The 22,094-nt window shown below is 53.5% G+C and overlaps 6 protein-coding genes across 6 annotated transcripts; 4 read left to right on the plus strand and 2 right to left on the minus strand.

Annotated features, from left to right (window-relative positions):
- The first annotated feature begins 628 nt into the window (after positions 1–628).
- Positions 629–1,698, plus strand: B0T15DRAFT_311438 (uncharacterized protein). The gene has a single exon (XM_062863929.1). It carries the CDS (start codon positions 929–931, stop codon positions 1,607–1,609), a length of 681 nt encoding a protein of 226 aa, XP_062718405.1. The 5' UTR covers positions 629–928; the 3' UTR covers positions 1,610–1,698.
- A 5,134-nt stretch (positions 1,699–6,832) lies between these two features.
- On the minus strand, positions 6,833–8,950 carry B0T15DRAFT_577693 (uncharacterized protein; the record flags this gene model as incomplete). The annotated part of the gene is made up of 2 exons (XM_062871068.1): positions 6,833–8,746; positions 8,921–8,950. The coding sequence occupies 2 exons, from the start codon at positions 8,948–8,950 to the stop codon at positions 6,833–6,835; spliced, it is 1,944 nt and encodes a 647-aa protein (XP_062718406.1).
- Positions 8,951–12,818: 3,868 nt separating this feature from the next.
- Positions 12,819–13,432, minus strand: B0T15DRAFT_543478 (uncharacterized protein). The gene has a single exon (XM_062869992.1). The coding sequence runs from the start codon at positions 13,300–13,302 to the stop codon at positions 12,997–12,999; it is 306 nt and encodes a 101-aa protein (XP_062718407.1). The 5' UTR covers positions 13,303–13,432; the 3' UTR covers positions 12,819–12,996.
- An 890-nt stretch (positions 13,433–14,322) lies between these two features.
- Positions 14,323–15,582, plus strand: B0T15DRAFT_505632 (thioredoxin reductase; the record flags this gene model as incomplete). The annotated part of the gene is made up of 3 exons (XM_062867533.1): positions 14,323–14,867; positions 14,932–15,233; positions 15,303–15,582. Exons 1-3 carry the CDS (start codon positions 14,715–14,717, stop codon positions 15,580–15,582), a joined length of 735 nt encoding a protein of 244 aa, XP_062718408.1. The 5' UTR covers positions 14,323–14,714.
- Positions 15,583–16,476: 894 nt separating this feature from the next.
- On the plus strand, positions 16,477–17,889 carry B0T15DRAFT_577696 (uncharacterized protein; the record flags this gene model as incomplete). The annotated part of the gene is made up of 4 exons (XM_062871069.1): positions 16,477–16,506; positions 16,693–16,869; positions 17,042–17,363; positions 17,771–17,889. The coding sequence occupies 4 exons, from the start codon at positions 16,477–16,479 to the stop codon at positions 17,887–17,889; spliced, it is 648 nt and encodes a 215-aa protein (XP_062718409.1).
- Positions 17,890–19,375: 1,486 nt separating this feature from the next.
- Positions 19,376–21,528, plus strand: B0T15DRAFT_543483 (acyltransferase family-domain-containing protein). The gene has a single exon (XM_062869993.1). The coding sequence runs from the start codon at positions 19,789–19,791 to the stop codon at positions 21,268–21,270; it is 1,482 nt and encodes a 493-aa protein (XP_062718410.1). The 5' UTR covers positions 19,376–19,788; the 3' UTR covers positions 21,271–21,528.
- Positions 21,529–22,094: the final 566 nt, after the last annotated feature.

Consider the following 22,094-nt stretch of genomic DNA (forward strand, 5'->3'; position numbering starts at 1 on the left):
GCTCACGCAGGCGGCCGGGCATCGCGAAAATTGGAAGAAAGGTCCTTTGCGATCTGTTCTTTCATTCCCAAGGGTTGCAGCACCGCGCAGCTACTGCGCGGCCTGTTGGCGGCCGAAGACGTCGATTTCGAGGATCAGAAGTGAGGTTTCCGAGCGCCCCGGAAATCCCTCACTACCCCGCCCGACAACCGCGACTTACCGACACCAACGACAAGAACAAGCTGCAACAAAGTTTGCAAGATCAGGGGGATACTGGGTACGAAAACCACCCGACTCTTTCGACGTTCTAAAGAAGAGACAGGGCACCCCCGGCCCTGCCCAGTTCTAGGAGAGCGAAGTCGAGAGTCCTGGCGGTAAAACCGACCGGTCAGACGACGCTACGAGGACTAGAGCGAAAGCTGTTGTACGACTCCGATTGCAAGAGTTGTTGATCGACCGAGGAGAAGGAAGGTGACAGGTTCGTTAAGGGAAGGCATACGGGCGGCTGGCCTTCCTGCGAGGCGCTTCGCCCTCTCGACAAACAGCATACTACGAAAGGAGGAACTACAATAGCGGATCAGTGTGACGAAACCACAGGCAGTCCTGCCTCTGAAAGGGTTCGCCGGTCGAAGGTATCTGCTGGTCGGACTGTAGGTCTCGGTGAAGCCAAAGGGTTCACAACAATGCAAGTTGCAATGTCTGCACAGTAAGGTAGTGACTACTCTACTGCTTGTATTGCTCACTGGAGAACTTCCCGAGTCCTCCAGAACGAATGACTAGCTAACCTATATACTACGGGCATCCTATGGATCACTGCTTGTCTCTGGTGATCCCTCATACTGGATCACCTTGGATCACTGGTGATCCTCTGTGAGCCTTATAGTTGGATCACCAAGCCTTCCCTATGCCAAGCGTGATCCTTTTCTGATTGGTCTGTTCCTGGATCGGAATGATTGGATGCGGGCGCCGCCCGCGGACCATGCAGGTCGGCCCCACCGGCCTCTGCAGGTTAATTCATGACAATCAGGGCAGGTTAGTGGCAGTGCGATGGAGGGAGCTGCGCCGGTGTGGCAGCTCTTTTCGACGGCCTGCTGCAAGACACGTTCGGCACTGCGGCTTCGGCCTCGTGGGGAGACCCTCGCAGTGCAACGGGAAGCTGGAAGTCGGGGTTGCGCCCGGCGGAAGGTGGGCCGTGGCGGCTATGCTGGACCGAGGGGAGCGCAATAGAGTTGCGGTCCCGGCTCGCATCCGGGCCACAGGAGCGAAACAGCTATTGCCTCGGCGGGGGACCTGTTGGACTGTAAGCGTGGCTAGGCCACGTCCCCTTGTCTCCGGGCGCAGGTTACGGTATGGGATGAAGCCGCGGATGGATTGCGCCGGATATGGGTGCCTCGGCTGTGGAACAAATGTGTGGTGTCGCCGCCGCAAGGAAGCTGTGGCTCCGAGGAGCAGTGTAGCTGGCCGGAGAGGACGGACGCGCGTGTCGGTTCTCCAAGAGAGAGGGGGCTCTACAGATGCTAAGTACCCGGCTCGCACCCGGGCCCCGGCCCTGCGCAGGCTGCTGTGGTGTCGCCTACGAAGGCTCTGTAGGGTTGTGCCTCTTGCGGAGGGCTTAAGGTGCAAACCTTAGGGTCCCGTGGCCGAGAGGTCCGGTAGGGAGGCCTGGTCCAGCCTCTCTGACTAGGTTGCCCTACGAGGCAGGTCTGTGCAGCTAGTTAGCTAGTTCGTAGGGAGAACAATCTAGGGACTCTAAGGCCGGACGGCGGCCAAGGGTCTCGTAGCCGCTCTCGCCCTGAAGAGGCTGAAGATGCTCTCCCCACGGACAGCGAGACAACTGTTTGTTGCGACAGTAGCTCCTGTCATGGACTACGCTGCCAGCGTCTGGATGCACGCCTGCGGGGAAAAAGCACTGAACTGGCTGAACAGGGCGCAGAAGGTCGGGGCCCTGGCCATCACAGGAGCCTTCCGAACCGTGGCAACGGCCGTGGCAGAAGCCGAAGCGAGCATTGATCCCATCCGAGAACGACATGTTCAGGCGGCAGTCAGGCTATGGATCAACATCCATACACTACCCGGAACGCATCCCCTCGCCCTAAAGAAAATCCGGACGACCGTGCGATTCGTATCCCCGCTGCAGAAAATCGCCCGTGTGGCAGAAGGAGCACGAGTCGACTATATGGAAACAATTCACGAATACGCCCTCCCGCCCTGGGAGCCTCGCTTGCGGCCGACGCTCGAAGTCGACCGAGTGAAGGCAACTGAGAGGGCCAACAAAGCCTCGGGGATCGTAATCGCAACCAGCTCATCTGCGAAGAAAGGCATGGTTGGGATCGGCGGCGTTGCACGGGACACCCTCTTCAGCAGGACTAGCGAGATCGTGGCATACTATTCTGTGACCCTCGGGACAAGGGAGGAGCAGAATCCATATACTGCACAGTTAGCAGCCATCGCAATGGCCTTGGAGATCCTGCCGGTCAACATTTGCCACAGACATATCACCATCGTCACCAGAAACCAGTTAGCGCTGGCAGCAATGAGACAACCACGTTAACAATCCGGCCAAGGCACTATACGGCAGATATACGAGTTGACAAGGCTGTATCAACAGAGAGGGAACTCGGTTGACTTCCTATGGATACCAGCGGAAAGCGACTTCGCATTGGGAGTAGAAGCCAAAGCGGCAGCGCAGAGGGCGACAAAGCAAGGACATGCACCCTGCTCCCAAATGCCCCAGGCCAAGTCTATAGCAATCAGACTGGCCATGACCAAACAACGATAGGGAAGAGTCCTCCCTAAAAGCATAGGCAAGTTCTCAAAGGCTATAGATGTAGTACTACTAGGCAAGTACACTTGCGATCTCTATAATAAACTGAAGCGAAAAGAAGCCTATATATTGGCATAACTCCGAACTGGAATGGCGAGGCTGAACAGCTTTCTAAGGAGGATTGGTACGGTCGAGTCAGATATATATGACTATGGCTAGGCGAGGGAAACAGTAGAATACTTTCTGTTTCGATACATAAGATAGATCGATCTAAGAAAAGGCATATTATAATGCTTAGCGACAAGACGAAGGAGCCTCTTTTTCTACCTAGGAGGGAAAGCGCCATCCGACCCGAAGGAGTGGTCGCCAAATATAAAAGCGGTCTGGGAAACGATCAAGTATGCAATGGCGACGAGGAGATTAGATTTGGACGACGAACAAAGGCAACGATAGGACCAATCACAATAGCGGAACTATACTAATACCATATAGCCTTTAACCAGCAGATCCCGCTTTAGCTGCTGAAGATGGGACGCTAAACACTTGGAGAATGTAACCTCCAAGACGATCTGCTGAAAATCGAGGCAAGAGGCAAGAGGTATAGGGGAGCTTTGCGCAAAGAGCAACTCAAGGGGCTTGTGTGAGATCATGGGAGAAGCGGACGAATCGTACGTAGTTAGCGTGCCAAGGCCCTCTAGGCTCAGTGCCTCTGCGCGAAACAATTGAGACCGTGCCGCTTGCGGCACGCCAAAGGAAGCCTGGAAGAACGTGCAAGTGCAGTTAGCCCTTCGCCGCATCAAACCTGCAGACTCGAGTATGTCATCGCATGATTGATGTCAGGGCTATAGGGCTATTGACAAATGTTTGGAAACCAAACAAAGGTATTTAATCTCTTTCGTTGATAACGTGACTCAGGACCTAGTCATAATACAGCCACGGCTTCTTTCTTCCCGCCGTGGACGTCTTGCTTCTGATCGGCTCGGGAGAGCTTGGTCCTTTCCGCTTCTTGGATGGGGTACTGCTGCTCGACCAGAGTTGTTCGTTCAGCAATTGCTCAGTGTCCGAATCACCGTTTATACTATCGGTATCTAAGTCGACAGTTAGCACAGCAATAGGCCAGAAAAGAAAGAGGCATACCCGTAGTTGAAATTATTAGTACTAGGTCAACATCCGCTATGATGGAATCCGGTGTTCCGTGGATCGACGGCGTTTCGGTCGCCTAGTGATCTATATGCTTCCGGGCCAGTGTTGGCGGAGAAGTCTTCTTCGGGGAAGACAAATTCTGACGACGGCCCGGAGATGAAAACGGGTTCCTGCTAGCGATCCCCGTAGGGCCAGCTAAACGCTCCGATGTGAAAGCTTCTCGCCTATGCGGAGGAGTTGCTCGAGCTAGCCCGGCAGCTGCAAGGAGATTCAGTCGACCCGGGCGCTGCGTCGGCGATAGGAGAAGCGACCAAATTGTTCCTCCTATGAGTCGCCAATCGGATCTATACGAGCAAAAAGCTCCTATAACCTGAGGTGCTTGGCTACTTGCTTGGCTTCGAGACCGACTTTACGAACGTTCCTGCTTGGGCGTGGGTGCATTTTAACTCCTTGTACTAGGCCTGTGCTAGGCAGTGGCCTAGTCTGCGCGAAGCGTTGTCAGCACTTGGCTAAGAGCTGCATCTAGACAATGTCTGCTTCGAAGCAAGCGGCTTTAAGCTTTCGTACCTAGAAGCGTATAAGCACTGAGGGCCGATCTTCGTAGATCTCAATTTCTACAACTACTTATCCTTTATGGTCCTAAAAAAAGAGCGTCGTCAGTAGAGCGGCGCAAGATCGATCCGCTTCCTACCAACGGTAGCAATCTATAAAGGCTGGGTTCAATACCCCCGAGTGCCTAATAAAACCATAGTTTTAATCTTCGATGGTCGTCTTATAGATGGGTTTGCTAAAGACAATGAGAAATTCGTGAAGAAGTAGGTACTATAGCCCTCTCATATAAGAGGGAAGAGTTTATAGGCTAACGTACATGATAAGCGAGTGACCCAGACAAGCGAATGACCTACTCTCCACTACCCTAACGTATCTTATAAGCGAGATGAACATATAAGCGAATTGAACACTTGCCACCATACTATAACAGTCAACTACAATTACAACACAACAACATTATGAACCTACTATAATTACATCAGAAACGGCTGAATCAGATGCTTCTGCAACCTCCTGACAAGTGCGGGCATTATGACCAGGCTTGCCGCACACACCACAGCACCGAACCTTCGTACGAGCCCCCCCTGCACCACCACCATCCGGCTGCATTTCTTGTGCCACCTCCCCAACCACAGCCTTTTGGTCTAGTAGATCCTTTGCATCTTCTACTGCAAGTGATCCTCCAAGCTGTACACGCGTTCTTTTGGCTCTTTGGCGCTTGCTTAGCGCCTCGTTGGCCTTGCGGAGCGAAGCATTCTCTGCCTGAAGGAGGGCCACCTGGTGCATTATAGCCATCGTACCCTTGGTAAGCTGGTCTACAGCAGCCAACATCGAAGTCGGGGAGCTATTTTGATGGTTGGCAATGCGAGTCTTGATGAGCGTTAACTGTGAGTTGGCTTCTTGGGGGTTGTGTAGTGTCTGGAAGACCCAAGATTGTATAGTGCCTGGCCGTGAGGTTGGGGGTGTTGGTGTACGAAGCTTGATATCTAGCTTCGAAAGTACCCTCTCTGGATCGTACGGTACAAGGCCAGCCCCTATAAAACCGCCCTGTATATTCCTCTTGGTGATAGAGGCAAAGAAGGCTGTGCGAAAGGTACAAAGGAACTCGAGCTTGCTTACGTGGCTGATATGCGCGCGTATCAAGTCCTCGATCTGGCGACCGTACACCTGCTTCAACGGCCCAAAACAGCCAACATCAAGTGGCTGGAGGAGGTGGGAGGAATGTGGAGGCATACAGAGCGTAATAATGTTGTTCTGTTGGCAGTAGAGCTCGAACTCGGTCGAGTGGTGGCTTTTATGGCCATCGAGGATTAACAACCGGTATTTACCCTTTATATAGGGTGCCGTATAGTAGTTAAAGTGCTTAATCCAATCTACTATGTTACTAGTCCAGCCGTTCTCGGTGGTTGCGATATGCTAGCTGGCCGGGAGGTTGCACTTGGTATACTAGTTGGCAAGGTGGTATTGCACGGCTAAGATGATAAACAGAGGGATAGCCCAGCCGAGAGCATTGACTCCCTGGATTACTATTGCCCACTTGCTATTGCCAGGCTGGGCCAGCTTAGCCTTGCTCCGGCCATCTGAGGTCATAACAACCATGCCCGCAAAGATAATGCCTATTATAAACCCGGTCTCGTCAAAGTTATAGATATCGCCATCTACGATACTGTACTTGGCCTTAGGGTTCTATATAAGCCTAAACCACTCGCGAATAATGTCTGGATCTTCGCATCTAGCCCTCTAGTAGTCGTATCTATATATATATCACGTATAGAGCTCTGGCCGGCGTTTGACGAAGTTATAAGCCCAGCGTTTGCCAACAGGGGGCGCGTCGCGTTCGCGCAGTAGTTGGTTGGCCATATCTTCTATACTATACAACCTAGGTGGGAATACACGTAAAGATAGCTCATTGATATATTGAACTATCGCCTTCTCTTCTAGATCTGTAAGGTTGCGCGAGTTGGCTGGAAGATTATGTCGTGCAGGCTTGCCGGCGCGTCGCCGACCTAGGGTTCTACGGTCGACTCCGTAGATTTTCGCTGTGGCTCGTTCAGTTAGATTCTTATCGTTTTGAAGAGCTTGGAGGGCCAAGATGATTTGGCCTTCTTTTGAAGTAGTAGGCATCTTAGATATGGGAGGAATATTGTTGTTAAGTGCAAAGGTGTCGCGTTGTTTAGAAAGTGGGTCATTCGCTGATATGGGTCACTCGCTGATAATGTACGTTAAATCAAACAACCGTCTATCAATAATTAGCCAACAACAAATAGACAAAATGCGTGAAAGGCTTGGTACAGTACAACAAAAAGGCAACAAATACTGGTAGTCACCAATCACAACAGACCTAAACTCACCAGTGACCAGCGTTGCAACCGCTTCCGGCGGCACCCGTCGGCCTCAGTCTTTCGCCGAGTATCCCGAGCGCTTTCTTTTCTTGGCCGCTTTGCTGTTGGGAGTGGCAACCACGCCAGCCTGGCCATCGCCATCGCGATCACGCTCTCTTTTTCCCTTGGGTCGGGCCCGCAGCACACGCGGGCCAGGCCCGGTAGCAGCAGCTTTGACCTTGACCTTGGCACCGGATTTAGCCTTGGTGGTGCCGGCTTCCAACTTCTCGCCGGCCTTGGTGGTACTGGCTCCTGCTACATTGCAACTGGCTCCCATTTCTTCTTGGTCATGATTAGGCTCCTCCGGAATGATGATGGGCGGGAGATCGTCGCTCGACACTATCCTGCCGATGGGCGGCAGCTTTCGGAGGGGGTTATCGCGGGAGACGGCGATGGCCTTGGCCATTGCTTTCTGCGCGGCCTCCTCCTCTTCGCCGGCATACCGCCCCGTGGCGAGCAGGCGGTGGGCCGGGTCGAGCTTGGATGACGGTGGCCGCCTCCAGCTAAGGTATGGAAGCTCGGCGCTGCGCCGTGCCGCAACCCGATACCGGGTGAATCGCCCCTGCTTCTCCAGCTCCTTGACGCTGGGCCACTCGAGGGGTTCTGGCGCCTCGGTGTAATGCGTCAGCTGGCCGCCACCACCAGCGGCGCGGCGGCGACGCACCCAGGCCATCAGCTCAAAGTAGAATTCGGCCACCTCGTCGAGCTCCACGCTCGGGTGTTTGACCCACTTGGCCGGGTCGATCAATGGTCTCTCGTCGACCTCGCTCAGGTCGTAGAAGCCTGCTGCGAGAGCCGGGTCCCTTGTGATGTACTCGTAGAGGAAGACCAAAACGCCCTTCACGTCATCTCTCCCCGCCCACTCCGCCTCCTCGGCCGACCCCCGGCGCTTGGTGACCCCAACCCCAACCCGGTAGGCCACGTTGAAGTCCATCAACATGATCGAGTCGGTGTCCGGGTCGATGATGAGGTTGCGATCAAGGATATCCTGGTGGATGATACCATGCTTGAGGTTCAGGTCGTCCACGATCTGCATTAACTGCTTTAGCCATTTGAGCTTGAAGGGTGGTCGATGTGCCTCGAGCGTCTTGCTGGGGATATATCGCATGGTGAAGCCGACAACCTGCGTCATAGCCGCCTCGTCGAGGACAAGTCGGTCGAGGAGTACGAGATTGGGGTGCGGAGGGAGTCTCGCGAGCATCTGGATCTCCTTCCACATAATAACGGCGTCCTCAGGCTGATACTTGAAAACGAAACAGTTCCTGTCCTGCCCCATCTGGGGAGGAGATAGCGATGGCGGGTATGAGACGAGGTCGACCCCCCTACAGATACGACGGATCTCGGTAAGCTCGGACCGGAGGACCGTCCTGCTCGAGATGGGTGGTGGCAGCTGATAGTCTGTGAGAAGAGGATACTCGGTACCGAACGTGTCGTCGCGTTCTGCATCAGTATCGAAGGACACGACGCTCCTAGCCTGGTCGACTTTGACACGGCTCGTGCCGTGTGGAAGGTTGTCGAGGTGCTCGGCCAAGGCGGCCGTTGCCTTCTGCAACGGGACCCAAAATTCCGGATCCTCAACGTCCGGAACCTCCCATCCCCATTCGTTTGGCACTTCGACAAGGACGGTACGTCTCGTGTCAGAATCATAGAGGCTTACGACATGGTATCCCGGCCCATTTGCGACCTGAAAGTGCTGGTTTTCGAAGAAGCGGACAAAGAGCGGGTGTCTTCTTTCCTCCATCACCGAGTCTTGTATGGGCTTTTGGCTGCTGCTTGTCGATGTCGGCGGAAAGCAATGGACGGGTAGCGAAGAAATTAAGAGCGAGATGGTGCTGCCAAAGGTGTGGGAGGGAAGGCCGAAGGCGAAGTTGCGCAGTCCGTGAAGCAAAAGATGAGGCAAGCAACCTGTGCTACGAGAGGCGAGTAACTGGAAACGTCAAGATTACAGGGCTATCTAATTAATTGATGAGCCCACAATATAGAATGGTGGGAGGAGGATGAGCGGTGAAGCCAGCCAGTGAGGATGACCATGACCGCTCAGAGTAAGGGGGAAAGGCTTAAAAGGCTTGCGCTTTCTTTGTTAATTGGGTGATTTACGTACCTTGGAGAGGTTCGGGAACACCGGGTGCATGCTGTGGTCAAAGAGGTGAAAAGGAAGGAACGTCTGCTGAGGTGTGCAGCCAAGCCCTGTTTGCGCCACTGCGCCTTTCCGAGACAATTAGTCTCAAAGGACGAGCGTTTTCTTTCGTATCTCCTCCCTACATCTCCTTGTCACTGAATGAGCATTGGTCCCCACACTCCCACCTCTACCATCCGCCGTCGCGGTTTCCAGCGCCCATCCCACAGATACGATGCTTTCAGGATTGATACCAGTCCCGCCCTCAGACGCTTGTGTCAAATCTTCGCTTTACCGTCTTTGACCCAGCCTCCCCGGGGCATCCCACTCCATTTCCCCATTGCACTCAGCTCGCTGCCTCACACCACGGTGAGCGCTGCTTGCTCTCCAGAAGGGCTTTACAGTTCAGTGGCCCGCTACCCTCCCGCCCGCTAACCAGACCATCCCCCCTTCTATGATCTGGAAGGAAAGAAGCAGGAAAAAGTGAGACACGGCGAGGTCGTCGCCCGGGCCGACGTTGATCGGGCTTTCCATTTATTGTTCATACGTTGCGTTCCCTTCCCTTGCCCTCGACTTTCTGTGTTGTCATTAGACGGTGCGATCAACTAAAGCCAGACAGTTCGGCTGAGAAATGCCCACACCGCACACCTAAATCCAGGGGAACAATATGATTCATCACGGCCTCTGCGTCCTGAGACCTGAATTCATGTCGCAAGTTGCAAGCCACGGTCTCCCGACGAACACCGACAAAGACGACCGGAGAGACGTTCAGTCGCCCTCAAGGGAGAACATGCGGCAACGGGTTTCAGAGTGGAAAGATAGTCATCGAACTGAGAAGAATAGATGTTCAATAACTGAAGCTACCTGCTACGTATACAAATACCGACGACTTTCCGCACTCACCAACAGAGTCTTCCCAAGCGAGCACCAGCATTCACTTGACCACTTCCCTTACAAAACGCACACCAAGTCCCCCGTCCATCCCAGCCAAGCACCCTTTGGAAGAGCAACTCGGCACTGTCCGCTAAGCAAACAGCCAAACAATCACCGTCTCTCGGCCGCCGTGTCGCCTGACTCATTTTCCACAGGACACGCTTGTTGGCATCGCTGTCATCCACCATGCCACACACGCACATTATCCGTCCTGACCAGGTGCCAGCGACAAACGAACAGTGGCGCGTCATGTTCCCCGATACGAGTTGCAGCTGCGGTTGGTACCGGTTCTACTGGGCTGGGTGTGGGCCCCTGTACTGCAACAACTACGAAGACTGCTGTGGTAGAAATGTCTCAGAAGCGGGAAACGTCATCTTCTGCCAGAGACCGGCCCCGATCGCAAACGTCTACATTGTCAGGATCGAGGGTCTATGCGACGGTTGCACGGCGGCCCGAGGTGAGAGATATGTGGCTGGGCCTCCTTGGCCTGCTATCTCTTCGGCCTTTGCTAACTGGCGATAGCTGAAATAGCTTCTGACTCTGCGGGACAGGAGCCAGCGCAGGGCTCCGGTTGCTAAGGCGGCAACATCTGCTGCCAAGGGAGTGTAGTGATTTCATATTAGTCGTACATCTCAAATTGGGGGCCTGCTCACTGTCATCCTACTTGTCGTCTTGTCGCAATCTCTTTGTCTCTACTCCATTTTTGCCTTTCCTTTTCTTCCCTTGTTTCTTTGAGACTTCATTTCTCCCATCCCCCCAAGCCCCGATCCTTCCCCCACGTTTCTCGTTCTGTGTTTCCTTTTGGCAAGACTCAGGGCGGGCAACAAGGAGTATTGGGCAACGGAACTCTTTCACGTTGTTAGGCTTTTCCAATTTGCTGATAAATCTTCCATATCCGCTCAAAAGGGTCCAGAACTGGTCGCTCTAAGGACAAGAAACCGCCCCCTTTGAACAACAACGAAGACAAGAAGGTGTCGCTATTGTAAGGAGGCCGAGAACGTGAATGTAAAACTGGTAACGTATCTTATAAGCGAGCGGGACATATAAGCGAGCGGGACATATAAGCGAGCGGGACACTAAGTTCTTGGCACGACGCATCCTTCTTCATCCACCTCTAACAACGCGTTTTTCCTACAACTAAAGATGTCTTCCGCTTCAAAGGAAGCTAGGGTAATCTTGGCCCTCAAAGCTCTTGAAAATGATACGAAACTAAGCCTCCGAGCCGCGGCCAAGCTCTATAACGTGCCAGTTTCAACTCTCGGCTACCGACGTACCGGCCAGCCTATACGACGCGATCTTTCAGCCAACTCACGGAAGCTTACCGATCTAGAAGAGAAGGCTATAGTCCAGTATATAACTGAGCTATCTGAGCGAGCTTTTCTACCAAGGCTATGTAGTATGGAAGATATGGCCAACCAACTGCTACGCGTATGTAACGCGCCCTCTGTCGGTAAGCTCTGGGCTTATAGCTTCGTTAAACGCCAGCCTGCTCTCCGTATATGTTGGTCATGTCGATACAACTACTAGAGGGCCAAGTGCGAGGACCCAGAGGTTATTGGCGAGTGGTTCGCGCTTGTATAGAATGTCAAGGCCAAGTACAGCATTATAGATAATGATATTTATAACTTCGACGAGACTGGGTTTATAATAGGTATTATCTTCCTAGGCATAGTAGTTACAACCTCTAATAGCCGTAGCAAGGCAAAGCTGGCCCAGCCTGGTAACCGCGAGTGGGCTACGGTAATCCAGGGAGTTAATGCCCTCGGCTGGGCTATCCTACCCTTCATTATCTTGGCCGCGCAATACCACCTCGCCAACTGGTATCAAGAGTGCAACCTCCCGGCCGACTGGCGTATCGCGACCACCGAGAATGGCTGGACTACCAATGCCGTAGGCCTCGATTGGATCAAGCACTTTGACTTCTATATAGCACCCTATATAAAGGGCAAATATCGGTTATTGATCCCCGACGGCCATAAGAGCTACTACTCGACCGAATTCGAGCTCTATTGCCAGGAGCATCATATTATCATACTCTATATGCCTCTACATTCCTCCTACCTCCTCCAGCCACTCGATGTTGGCTGCTTTAGGCCGCTAAAGCAGGTGTACGGTTACCAGGTCAAGGACTTAATACACATGCATATTAACTATATAAGCAAGCTCGAGTTCCTCTATACCTTCTGCGAGGCCTTCTTCGCTTCTATAATAGAGAAGAATATACAGGGTAGCTTTATAGGTGCTAGCCTTATACCGTACAATCTAGAGAGGGTACTTTCTAAGCTAGATATCAAGTTTTGTATACTAATACCCCTAACCTCATAGCCTAGCATTGCATAGTCTTGAGTCTTCCAGATACTATATAACTCCTGGGAAGCCAATGCGCAGTCTATACTCATCAAGACTCATATTGCCAACTATTAAAATAGCTCCCTAACCTCGATATTGGCTGCTATAGACCAGTTGGCCAAGGGTATAATAGCTATAATACACCAGATGGCTCTTCTTCACGCCGAGGTCTCTTCGCTCCGCAAGGCCAACGAGGCACTCAGCAAGCGCCGGAGAGCCAAAAGAACACGCGTGCAGCTTGGAGGATCGCTTGCGGTACAAGATGCAAAGGATCTACTGGACTAGAAGGCCATGGTTGGGGAGATGGCGCAAGAAAAGGAGCCGGATAGTAGTGGTGCAGGGGGGGCTCGTACACAGGTTCAGTGCTATGGTGTATACGGCAAGCCTAGCCATAATGCCCGTACGTGCCAGGAGGTTGTAGAAGGGTCTGATTCAGCTGTTTGTGATGTAATTATAGTTGGTTAATGGTCTTATTGTATTGCAATTGAGGATGGTTGTTGTAGAGTGGTGGAGAGTGTCCCGCTCGCTTATATGTCCCGCTCGCTTATATGTCCCGCTCGCTTATAAGATACGTTACAGATCTCAGGGATATACGAGTCGGGCCGTAATCTCGGTGCCACACTGTCAATAGCGTCCCGCTGCAGCTGGTGGTATACTGTAAAAAAGTGGCGCCCGAAGTCCCGCGCGATCTTGTTAGCAAGGTACACGGCCGTGAACGTGCAGACAGATAGCACGCCCTCTATCCCGTTCTTCAGATGTACCCGAATCCCTCCTCACCATCATCGAAAGCGGCTTCCTAAGTCGATTTCTCGTCTTGACCTTGGCAAAAACCTCGACAAAGTGCTGAGGATTCTGCGCCCCATCCACCTCGCACCGGCCTTGAATGGTGTAGTGTGTGGTACGCCACGGATCCCCTTGCTCTTCGCATCGCCCACCTGGGCGTCGACCTCGGCCCCTCCTTTGCCCGACTCTAGCCGCGCCCTTACCTCCTCCCCATCAATCCCAGCCCGGACGCCTACACGGACCAGCGTGTCGTAGCTGGTAATGTCGCCGGTGCCTTCAAAGTAGTCCCCGAACAGCTCCATCACGACGCGGTCCTCCAACCCGGCGATCCCTTTCGCCTTGCCTAGCTCGATCGGCAGTTGCGAGTTGCACGTGTTGCCGATCTTGCCCGCGAAGCTGAAGTCGATCCCTTCCTACAACGCTGTTGGAAAGCCGCGACGCGTTCGGCGCTGCCGCCAAGCGCTGCAGGATGGGTATGCCCCGCGTGGGCGCCGTCTCGTCCAGGTAGAAGGCGTACCGGAGACGGTGAAGGTGTCCTCTTTCCCACCGGGGTACGTCTTCTTGTAGAGGTCGATGGCACGGTCGAGCTTTTTTTCGCCGATGTAGCACTATGTTTTATGCCGTTTGTTCGTTAGATCCGTGTTAATTTGCTTTAATGGGTGGTTCTGCACAGTCAACCAGCACCAGGTAGGTAGTGTTTAGGACAGCTTTCTAGAAATACATCCCCACAAGCCACCTTGGATCCATAGCCACCATACCAGCCACACAATGCCCCCGGAATCAACGATGGGTGCCAGAGGCTAGGCTAATTCCTACAGTATTGCGCTCCACACATCTTTCCACCCCCGGTTGTTCCGGTTCGGTGCCTTGCAGAACCAAGGACGATGGAGCTCGATCAAAACGCAGAGGATGGAGGGGACCCGCGACACAATTCCACAAGACAGGCAGGTGCGGCCCACAGCGCCGGTGCGGCTAAGCGCGATAGCGAGGAATGTGGCGGCTGCTAGGTCGGGAAAGAGGGACCCTGATGTATGGCCATTAACCAGCTGTCGGGAGGAGCCAGAGCCAGGACTGGAACCATCACCTTTCATCTGGCAGTCTTGCTCCCAAGCACCACACCTACTTTTTCTGCGGCATCCGGATCTAGTTTCGCTTCGGTTATGATTTTCTTTTGCTTTCGAGGAGCGATGGTGATGCTTAGCTGAGACCGTACCGATTCCGCGACAAATCCGGCCAGGTTGGGCAGTTATTGGGCTTAATAGAGACGGAGAGAAAAGCAGAACCTGGATTTCACGCCCGGGGGCTGTCACGTTGTGTGGGCCCAGCGGACAAAAACAACCATACATCGTGATCCCTAGCTGGCTTTCTCGACCAACTAAAGAAAACGGGGATCCCGCGTTCCTTAGCCACACACGGAAGGAGCTTGTTTGCATCAGCATACGGGTACGGCCAACAATGCATCGAGGCTGCCGTTTCCGGGATTCGCCCCATAGAGCCAGGTCTTCTCGCGGTCTCGACGTCGAGACCGAGGTCGCCCCGACGCTCAATGCCAATGTTTTGATCCCTCCACCTTCGGACTATAAAGCTCTCGGTCGTCTCCTGGGCTCTTCTGTACTTGTTCTCTCTCTCTCTCACACACATGCAACAATCCGACGGCCCGAAAGTTGATAAGGAACTATGGAGTCTACTAATCTAACGGAATACGGCCAAAAGGATGGCGACGGGCCTGTCCTATGTGAGCATCGGCGAGGATCGAGGGGAGGTGATTATAGACTCGGTCGCGAGGGTGCTCAACGCTGCCGGCGTTCCTTGCGTCTTATGGGCCCACTTGCTCTGGTCAACTCATGGCGTCCCAACCTATGTTCCGGTAGGCTGCCCTGATGCCGGGCTCGGTCTACCAGGCAGTGGAGTGTCACGCTAACCCTGCCTAGCAACTCGACTTAGTCATCCCGGACGCAGGTCTGGCGGCAGCAAGCGAAGCCATGATGACTGGCAGCTTTTCGCCACCCCTCGTTGCATGCCCGGATCCGACGACATGTCGAGACGGGAGCTCACCGGAGCGCCGCCATCCGCATACAGCCTTCCACATGCATATCGAAGGCACGATACGTGTCCAGGCGATATCCTGTCTCTGCTTCTATGTGCAATCCGAGACGCTCTGGTTCCTGCCGCCGCTTAGCGCCTCTCTGGCAAAGCCCAGGGAATGCCCGCTGCCGCGGTACCTCGCGTTCGCGTGAGACCTGGACGCACTTCCACCTGTCCAGTTGGGTATAGGAAGGGGCGCCTTCCGCTCGGCCCAGAGTGTGGTCCTCGTCCCCAAGGTGCATATCCTGACAGAGGCCCTGATGCGTATCATGGCCCGCGACCACGGAACGCGAGTTGGCTCGTGTTGCGTCCAACATTTTCTCTACATTCCCATCTACGTCGAGCAACGCGGCATCTTGGACATCAGTCTGCTCCCTGAGCTGTTTGAGGAGCTCTATAAGCAGATGACCACCGGTTCGCCGGCCGACGTCGCGAAGGCGAGCTTGAAGCTCAGACGCAATCTCGGAGCACCACTTGCTAAAGAGCGCTACCGCTAGGAGTCAGGACACTACTGTCTGCAATATAGTACAGACATCGAGTGGGAGTTGCGAAGCTTTAGCTGGTATGCTAGCATTGTTTCAATGCGTATGTTTGGCCCAGTCTTTTCCTGGGCTCGGGATGAATACGCACACTCGCTTGGCTGATTGCTTGGGTGCTCGTTCAAGCGGCACCGATTACATTTACCAGTTTTCCAGAAACCCCGCTCTTTGCTTTCTTCCATACCCTGAACGAGCGCAACACCTAATGCTCATGACGAGAACAGTGCAGATAGGAGGCTGTTCCCCGTTCGCACCGGAAGGGCCGGTTCCAAGCCGGGCCCAGATATCCACAATTCTACACTTCTATGTTTCAGTTTGGCTTTTATGCGGGCTGCAAGACTGCAATAGCCGATTGGATCGGCAACAGCTTCTATTCTTAGCCTTGAGTCCTTGAGGTTGTCAATAGGACATGGCCGAGATAAGACACGCGCTTCGGAGTGTCCGGGCGTCCGAGTGGGGTTGACCAAAACCAAGGAGGACATCGAGACAAGTCTCTAGGCCAAGCGCCTAGGGCCGGACACAAGATGATGGAGCAAGGAAGCCGCCAGGCATCGCTCGGCGCGGGGGGCGGCGGCTAGGTCTTTTGTCCGGTCACAATAGGGCGTTCTTTTGTGAAGCTGGATCAACATTGAACCATTCCATATTCTGTGGAAGCTTCCAGCTACCCTTACTGCCGGCAGTATTCTACGAGCTCTTTGCGCTATATAAGGACTCTATAGTAGACTATATCGCCGCTGCTGTTCGGCGCCCTTTTCTTGTCCCGCACAAAAGCCACAGCGACTAACCTGCTTTCCGCGATCCCATCTGTTCCCAATACCTGTTTCTCAACTCTACTTTATCCCGCCTGACACCATGGAAAAGGTCGAGGAAACCGCACGGAGAGTTATCCCGTGCCCTCAGGACCGTTGACGACGGCAAATATTCGAACCTCAGGGTTGCTGTTATTGGTGGGCTCGCTCGTATGCACTACGAACCTGAGGATCGAGTTACGAGTGTAGGTTCCTTGTGCGGCGTCCTTGCAACGGCGTCCTTGGTTACCTAATTACTCAAACCTAATATTGTGCCTAGGATGTGGACTTCATTATTGATGTTCCTGGCTTAATTGTTCCGCCGGAGCTCAAGACCGCCATCTCGGGTTTTCCCAACTCCAGCTTCTCCACACCAGCCGATGCATTCTACTGCGGGTACTCAATGCCCGATGGTACCGCTGTGTCCCACCAGGTCGACTTCATTGCGAGAGACATAGTATGTCCACTCCTTTGCAGAGAGAGAGCTTCACTAGCTTTCATACAACCGGGCTCCATCCTAACCGCTTCCTACCTAGTGTCCTTACCTACCGTCCGCTGCTCAGCGTGTCTAAGACATCCCCGAAGGCTATATTCCGTACATTTCACGCTCAGGCCTCATTGTTTTCAAGATCTTCTCCTGCGGCTTGCGAGCACCACCCGCTAATAAGGGCGCCATCGATGGCAAGAATGCCAAGGTTCTGCTTGACATAGGCCCCACGCCGCTCACCCTCACGCTACAACAGCAAGCCATCGTCGAGGACAGAATCGAAGACGTGATGGACTATTTCCAGGACAGGCCACGTTCGTGGTGGAGGGAGCGACTTGGGTTGCCCGAGGAGGGTGGTGAGATAAATGGTGCGGAGGAAGAGGACAGGCACGAGCACGACCATGAGCAGCACAATGACAACGAGGACCGGAATGGGAATAACGAGGAAAGCAGTGAAGAGTTTGGTAGGGCTGAGAGCGAGGATGACAACACTCCCTACCTGTGTCTCATCTTGCTCTCGCCTCTCTCTTTTCGGGTTTGTGTTGTTCACCTCTGAATGAGTATGGACGGTTAGGGTGGTGCGTTAGACTGGTTGTCCCTGTTCCCCCCCCCCCCCCCCCCCCCCCCCCGCGGATACGTTTTCGATAGATTTTTTTTGTTTCCTTCTCTCTCCTGTTGTTAGATTGAAACAATTCCCTATTATGCAGCCACTAATTATTATGCTATACTTTCTCGTATGAACTATTACGACCATTGCGCGGAAGTGACAATGCATTCCCTATCCCCTAGGATGTCGCTAGCAAGTGCCAGACTGAATTTGCGAGTCAGCGACATAATACATTCACAAACACAAGCTATCTTCGGCTCCCAGACAGTCTTGAGACACCTGACGGCTCCAATGGACGCAGTAGGCATATACTCATGTACCCGTGCCACCTCACCTCTCCATACCAGTCTGGCTGTCTCGGTCACTCGTCGCCTGACTACTGAGAGACTCGAGGCGCTGCTCACAGGCATGCGCCAACCTGCGGCGATCACTATATAACGTACGTATATAGGTGGGTGCTCTGGCGACTTCAAGAACTTCATCATCCTTGTATTCCTGGTGCCGAAATTTTATTTCCTGGATCAGACACCTTCGCCATTCTGCGGCCTGCCCTGATCCTGATATTGGCGTAGCACGTCAGTTGGGAGGAACGCTGTGGCTATGACCTCGCATTAGATGAAACAATGAAGGGCAGTAATTAAACTTCTTGGGCAGGTTCCAAAATGGACATCGTCTGGAGACTGTGAACGTTGAATCTCACTCTATAATGCCTGGAAGTTGTTGAGAAGTTATCAGATCGTAGCCTTCATTTGAAGGGCATATACATCCAGGCGAAACACGTACATGAACTGATTTCAAATGGAACTGGCAGCATCATTGGCTGTCAATTAAGCCATCGAATACCACGTCCCCTCCTCCCTAACGCACGGCTTAGACAGGACATTCATTATCTAACATAACCTCCAACCACGGGAGCTTGTACATTGACTCCTGAACGGCAAGAGGGTCGATAGAGCCTAAATCGGTCAGACGACAGGGAGACAGTTGAGGTACCCCCTCCGGTAAGCACAACCTAATGCTGAAAACCCAGACCGAGACCATATATCAAACCCATGGACTCAAACCGTTGCGGGTAGTGCCACATTGATGGATTTGAAAGCAAAGGGAATTGGGAAGGTCTCTACCTGTGAGCAAACAGATCAAGTATGAAATAATCCAGACGCTCAGATTGTGTGAAAGACTGGATTGCCAGAGCCGCACTAGGAATTTGTGATTGTATGTCACTCGATAAGCGCCAGGTTCCGAGCGTCGAGGTGTATCGCAATTCCCCATTGCCATACTCACTAGATGGCCTTGAATAATGGTTTACACTGTGACCTCTAGCCCGAGCCGCCCATGTGGCTTATCATGGGACTGTGGACAGACACAAGTGTGTCTCTCACCTCACCGAGGAGACCCGGAAGATAGAGAAGCCCTTCACGTTAACATCCTGGCATGTGTGGAATAACAATAACCCGGTGATCCTATTGTTCTTTGGGTTATTAAGTAACCTGCTGTGCGTCCGAAACTATGAGATGGCGAAGCTAGTATGCGTAAGGGGGTAACACTCGTTTTTGACTGCTATGGTTCCTAGCCTCCCGAGTCCCGAGTCCCAGGTCTTTCTCAGCATATTAGAAGATGAATAGTGGACCGGAAGGAAAGGCGCAGACAACTATGCCAAGTGACTGGCAACTCCACTCAGGGAAATAGTCCAATAATAAAGAGACAAATAACGCCTCGTCGTCTGGTCGAGTTCGAGCATCGGTGAGGTAGGGAACTTGTGTTAAGGCGGATTTTTCGGGTCGCTCTGTTCCCATTGGTGCTGGGTGCCCTTTTAGACCCCACTTCCCCGGCTGGCGGGCCGCGCTTAGGACCCTCTTGAGCGTGCCATTTCCGCCACAGCAGCATTTGACAGAAGATATCCGGTTTTGTGCGGATGGCTTGACAACAAAAACCAACGTTCTTTCCAAATGGACATGAAGACACTTATTAGCAGCCGAAGTCTTCTACGCGGCGATCATCACTGAGCCGGATCCAGACCCCGATTCGCGATTTGCTTGGGTCGACGAGGCGCAGCAACAGAGCACAGGCCACATCAACCTTTTGTGGGACCGGCAGAGCCCCTTTTCTCAGATCTGGCACCGATTTCTGGAAAGCCGCGGTCTCGCCCGCCCGCAAGGTCCACTGGCAGGCTGAAACCACGATCTGGTTCATTCCGAAAGGGGTTCTGACCTGGGAGCCATGTTCTGCGTCCATCTTGTCGCTTTCCCTCGCGAGTAGGCGATTTCGAGCTTTCTTTTACGATGCCGAGCGATGTGGAAGGGTTGTTGATTGAGCCGAAGCTGGTCGATGGCTCAGGCCCGCTTTCCAAGTGCATCGCGGCCGCCATGTCTTGGCTGGCTTCCATACAGGCTGCCAGCATCATCCGCCTTCTCTCGCCATGGCCGTCCAAATCTGGCAGCAGCCAGCCCGACAAGCTGAGACCAACGGCATATCTTGATGGCCTCAGAGGGTTCGCCGCGTTCTTGGTGTATTGGCACCATCATCAACTATGGGCGCATGTGCCCGTGCAGACGATGAGTATGGAGTCGAGCTTTGGCTACCGGGGTTACCATTACTTCGTCGCCTTGCCCGGAATCCGCAACTTCTTCCATGGCGGCCACTTCGCCGTCGCCATCTTCTTCGTCATATCCGGCTATGTCCTGTCCGCGAAACCCATGAGTCTCATCCACGCCGGAGAGCAGGCAAAGCTGGCGGACAACTTGGGGTCGGCGCTGTTCAGGCGATGGCTACGGCTCTACATCCCGGTCCTTACCACCACCTTCATCTTCATGACCATCGTCCACGCCTTCGGCATTTGGGTTGACCCCATGAAGTCCAAGGAAAGCTACCTCGAGGCCGTGTGGGCTTGGTACGTCGAAGTGAAGCAGTTCACTTTCGTCTTCAGGGATGGCGGCGTCCCGTGGCTCACTTACAACTTCCACCTCTGGTCGATACCTGTCGAGTTCAAGGGCTCCATTGTCGTCTACACCAGCCTCCTCGCCTTCTCCAGATGCACCAGGAACGCTCGACTGTGGTGTCAGGCCGGGCTCATCTTTTACTTCATGTACATCGTGGACGGATGGTATTGCGCCCTCTTCACGGCCGGCATGCTGCTCAACGACCTGGACCATCTCGCTGCCAAGGATGAGCTGCCAGACTTTATCTATCGGTTCCGGCCGTACAAGAAGGCGATCTTGTACAGCATGCTGGCAATCGCCATCTACCTGGGCGGCTGTCCCGCGCACCGGTCTGAAGTTGAAGAGTTGAGGAAAAACCCCGGATGGTATCTCCTCTCGTTCTTCACGCCCCAGGCCGTCCTCGACTCGAAGTGGTTCTTCTTATTCTGGGCGTCCGTCTTCCTGGTGGCCTCGGCCCCGCACATCTCCTGGCTGAAGCGCTTCTTCGAGACCCGGTTCTGCCAGTACCTCGGACGCATATCCTACTCGCTCTACCTGGTCCACGGCCCTGTGCTGTGGACGCTGGGCGAGAGGCTGTATGCCGCGGTGGGGTGGCCCAAGGATTCTCGGATCAACAACATCCCCCAATGGGTGGACATCTTCCCGCTGCCAAAGACGGGACCGCTGGGACTGGAGCCAGCCTTCTTGCTGCCGCACCTAGTTCTCCTTCCTGTGACCTTATACCTTGCGGAGATCGTCACGAGGGCCTTTGATGAGCCTAGCGTCCGCTTCCCGCAGTGGCTGTACAAGACGTCTACCGTGCGGCCGGCGAGGTTGCCCGCATGAGATATCTGGGCCCTTTGCAAAGCCACATTTTGTGTGACATATCTTGTGTAGGCTACACCGGCTGATTAGAGAGTTATTTGTACGTGTTTTATGGCGTAGAGATTGAGGTGTCCGGTGGGTTTTGGCTCCGTCAGGGAAAAGTCGTATCTAAGGTCGATTACTGGATTGTATGTAGTATGTACGGATACAGTGTAGGCAACCACTTCACTAGATGTATCGGAACACAGAGAAGGCATATGCAGTCTTATTATTCATGTCCATTTGTGTGTATGCATTGTAGACGGGTTCTTGTGCTACACAACATCGCAACCGGCCAAAGTGACGTCAATCTCATGCTTTCGGGCGTTGGACCACCAAACAGTGAACCTTGAATGCGGCCGGCAATGGGGGAGAGCTGAAACAGTTTAGCGGCATGGAATGGGCTGGGGAAATCGACTGGGACAAGCCTGGCAGAGTGAATTCCGTTTTGATTGCTGCGAACAGCCCTAGATTCCGCCCATACTAGTACCTAGGATCACCTGTCAGAAAGGTTTCCATATCCCAGCCGCTGGGTTGTTGAACAGAAATGGGAATGCTGATGCCGAGGTTTGGCGGCGATCTTCATCCATCCCCTTTCCAGATCTCAGGCTCTCCAAATCCGATGCTCCAATGCGGGATTCGCATTCGCCCGTGTCTGACGGATAACCTCGAGATAACCCAGCATCCCTTCCAACCTTGCCTTCTTCAGCTGAGCCTTGGGCCGGGTTGTCTTGGCATTAGTGCCCGCAAATCTGATTGGAGTTGAACAAATTGCGTGGGATTCTTATCTCCTAATTTCTGCAGTG

Source organism: Chaetomium strumarium (assembly GCF_033439665.1).
Source record: "Chaetomium strumarium strain CBS 333.67 chromosome Unknown B0T15scaffold_7, whole genome shotgun sequence".
NCBI lineage: Eukaryota > Fungi > Ascomycota > Sordariomycetes > Sordariales > Chaetomiaceae > Chaetomium > Chaetomium strumarium.

Excerpts from the sequence above, each read along its gene's own strand:
- B0T15DRAFT_543483 (XM_062869993.1), top strand. The coding sequence starts at position 19,789 with ATGCCGAGCGATGTGGAAGGGTTGTTGATTGAGCCGAAGCTGGTCGAT.
- B0T15DRAFT_543478 (XM_062869992.1), bottom strand. The coding sequence starts at position 13,302 with ATGGAGCTGTTCGGGGACTACTTTGAAGGCACCGGCGACATTACCAGC.
- B0T15DRAFT_311438 (XM_062863929.1), top strand. The coding sequence starts at position 929 with ATGATTGGATGCGGGCGCCGCCCGCGGACCATGCAGGTCGGCCCCACC.